This window comes from Phytophthora infestans, genomic scaffold (assembly GCF_000142945.1).
Source record: "Phytophthora infestans T30-4 supercont1.52 genomic scaffold, whole genome shotgun sequence".
Classification (NCBI taxonomy): domain Eukaryota; phylum Oomycota; class Peronosporomycetes; order Peronosporales; family Peronosporaceae; genus Phytophthora; species Phytophthora infestans.
In genome coordinates, this window is record NW_003303707.1 from 85,064 (window position 1) to 88,476 (window position 3,413).

Sequence of the window (3,413 nt, forward strand, 5' to 3'; positions counted from 1 at the left end):
TCAGTCGTGCCGTGGTCGATCTTAAACGCAGTCCTTGCACCGACACTCCACAGCTTATAGCAGCTGAACCAGGAACGACAAAGCTCCAATGAGAAACATATCGCGACGCCTTCCGCCGCCAACGCCCGATGCACACATGAATAATATCTTTGCGTAGACTTCCGGTAGCCCGTGCACTTGCGGCAAGCATGCTTCCTTTTTTGGGCTGTAGGCTACAGTCATTGTCGACATGAAGCGGTGCTTGCTGTAGATCTAGTAGACGATCTTCTTTAGATCTTTGTTACTGGCGCAATCTCCGGACGTGTAGATGTAGTACTTGATTGTTGAATGCTTTCTTGATGATGCAACATTTGTACACAGTGTACCACCGTACTAGTCTTCACCGTAAGTACACGATCGATCGAAGCGGTCGGTGGCACAGTGCTGCCCACGCGCGCCTTGTTGCCCGTTCATTTTAGGTTGACGGCAGTCTTGAAGTGGTCAGAGGTTGCAGTCACTGGTGCCGCCACCAGATCGGCGCCCGGCTACAGTTGTAGATCTCGTGCACTGGGGTCAAGACACTGAAGAGCCGTGAGGGCGGTAGGGTTGCTGCAGTGCTCTGCAGTCGTGTCCTTGACACTGACCTTTGTAGTGGTTGTCACTGTTGCTACATACACCGAGGTGCTGCCGGATCGAGCCTGATCCACTGGTTAGCTGTGGTTTGAGTAGTCTTGGATCCAAATGGGGCGGGTCTGACGGAACACAATCGACCGATGCATACATGTGAAATCGGATAGGACAAGTGGTCACTATTCTGCAGACCTACCTCGTAATCGTTGAGTTGCGCGAGCGCGTCCTTGTTCTCGGGCTGACAGGTCGGTCTTCGTCCAGACCCGATGGCGTGTTACATACTAGAACAACATGGTCTCTGTCGGTATCGGCGCAGTAAACGAGTGTGCTATGATAGGGCTTGTTAGCGACCAGCTGGCATAAGGCAGCACACACCATGATGAAGAACACACAGGAATTGTACGATCGAATGTCGAAGAGACCGGAGAGGGTCTCCGACTGCGTCTTAAAGTCGCCAAATCTGAAGTGACACTGAGCGGCAGAAAGCGGATCGGCTTTCAGTACCACGGTTCAATCTCAGTGCTCGTCGCTACCGCAGCCTGCAGCTGCTCGTTCTGCCAGTGAAGCACTCGACGGGGGGAGAGGACGTCGCTGCCAATAATAACTCAAAAATAAAATGTGTGACTTGTGAAAAAAAAAAACTACTGAAGTAAAAATACGGATACACTTTGAAGATCAAAACGATTCATGATGAAATTCTTAAAAGAATAATTATAATGAACTAAGCGACGCTTCATGACGTTTGCTGTGCACACTGTCACCATAATGGCGCCCATGCACCTCGAACTACAAGGACAAAAGCCTTGAAGACTCTTGTCTTGTTACAAGGCCACTTAACATTACTGCAGTTTCGACACATGGTACGACGTATTGAGTGGATCACGTAGCTAATTGATACAAGCTACATCTCATGAAGCAACTGTCAAGTACATGTATTGCTCAACATGCACATTGTTATCATAGAGATGGGCACTCGTACCAGAGCACCAATGACAGCAAGCATGAGCTCTGATGTTTATCGCTGTCCTCGCACAAATGCCACTGATACAATTACTACATGCAGAACCTGAGAGGGGCATAGTGGTGCGAGTACCACGCAAAGCTGACATCCACAAAAGTACGCATGCTATAAACTCGGACGGGTTAATCCGGACGTGCACCATGCACGTACGTGCACTGCATGGTGGGGCTATGACCTCCCACGAACGATCTAGAATTCCACATCAGACATGAAGAGGATGCTGTCGGCGGGTCTCTGAGAATCAGAAGCGCTAGAATACATTCCGTATCGACTACAAACAATTCTGTTGGTGCGAGTTAGCTGGATGAAATACACATTACACTGTTTATCTCAATGATTTCAAACCATATATACGACTTGCATATCTTCGCCTGATCCAATGCATATTGACTGTCCAGCCGTGCTGTACTTCAATCGTTTGTATGTAAGGATGCATCGCTATGCTGCTCTACCTTCTATTGATTCGCTGTATTTCTTGTCGGCGCTTTCCATTGTTTCCGGTTGCCGAATGACTGGCAGCCCCTCGTTTGAGGTTCGTAATAATGATTGGCACCCATTATTAAACCATTCTTGAAGTTTAAGTTTCGTAATAATGATTGGCACCCATTGTCGAAGTTCGTAACGTTTCTCAGCAGTATCCATTTTACGAGGTTGCTGGGACCTGCGGGCACCCCGTCGCTCTCTCAGTGTCGTCTCTCACTCTACCATTCACCTACTCCAGCACAAGCCAAGCGTGTGGGGGCGACGGTAAGGGCAGGATGCGTCCTGTGGATCCTATCTGGATCGTGTCGTGGAATCCTCGTCTTTCATCGACACGAAACTACTTCGAACGACCTACGACGCGTGTGTCGAGGCGTTGCCCACTGCCGGCATGGACCCTTCGGCGTTGATTCAGATGGTCAACGTGCTGTCTCTCACGCTGGCTCAACTGGCTGGGTCACTGGTCCAGGCCTCGAAGGATATTGATAGTTTGTTAGAGGAAGTCTGGACGGCGTACAACGACAGCAAGGCCAAGCCTGACGCGCTCACTCGAGCTGTCGTGACGTGTATGTTCCAGCCAGTATTCCTGCTGCGAGCTGAGCTGACTTCGACGATGAAGCTCTGGCTGGCAGAGTTTATCCGCTTTGGCTCGAGACACAGACCCAACGTGGTCTTCCACTTGGCGTGTCGCTTATGTCAAACGTGGCGTGCACACCCAGTGTCGGCTCTGTCCTTTGTAGACGAGCTGGTGGAGCTGCTGCTGTATAAGGAACCTTTGATCGACGAGAAGGAGCAGCTGGCAACGGATGCGGGTGCTCCATTCCAAGGATTCCAAGGCTATTCTCCTCTCGATGGCAACCAGACAGCAGCGGTCACGACCCACGCCAAGGACAGATTTGTGCGGCTTGTCATGTTGAGCTTCGTGGACGACGTCGCTGTCGACAAGAGCTCGTCCAGTAACGATACGCAGCAGCTCTTTGATGCTCTGACAGCTCGACTTCTGAAGCTCAATGTGACGCCTGAGTGGCAGAAGCAACACATGCTCAACAGCGATGGGTTCGGCAAGAAACTGCGCTCCTGGCAGGCTCTCTGCATCGTCAGTGCACACGTGACCAAGTCGCAGCTGACAGAGTTGCTTCCTACTCTAGCTACTGCATTTGCTGTGCCTCAACTGCCCAGTGTTCGCTACTACATGGAGCTGTTCGGTATGCGGATGGCTGCCAAGTTCCCAACGGAGATTTGCTCTGGCGTGTTGCTGCCCATGCTTGGCGATGCGAATCTGATGCCACAAGTGGGCGCTCAC

At 50.9% G+C, this 3,413-nt stretch overlaps 1 protein-coding gene across 1 annotated transcript in view; it reads left to right on the plus strand.

Moving 5' to 3' along the window:
- Nucleotides 1-2,288: 2,288 nt before the first annotated feature.
- PITG_17227 (uncharacterized protein) overlaps nucleotides 2,289-3,413 on the plus strand; it is a gene marked incomplete at both ends in the record, with an annotated part of 1,568 nt that continues 443 nt past the window's right edge. Inside the window, one exon of the mRNA XM_002896832.1 lies at nucleotides 2,289-3,315. Within this exon, the coding sequence (XP_002896878.1) occupies nucleotides 2,502-3,315 (814 nt within the window). The remainder of the gene's footprint in view (nucleotides 3,316-3,413) is intronic.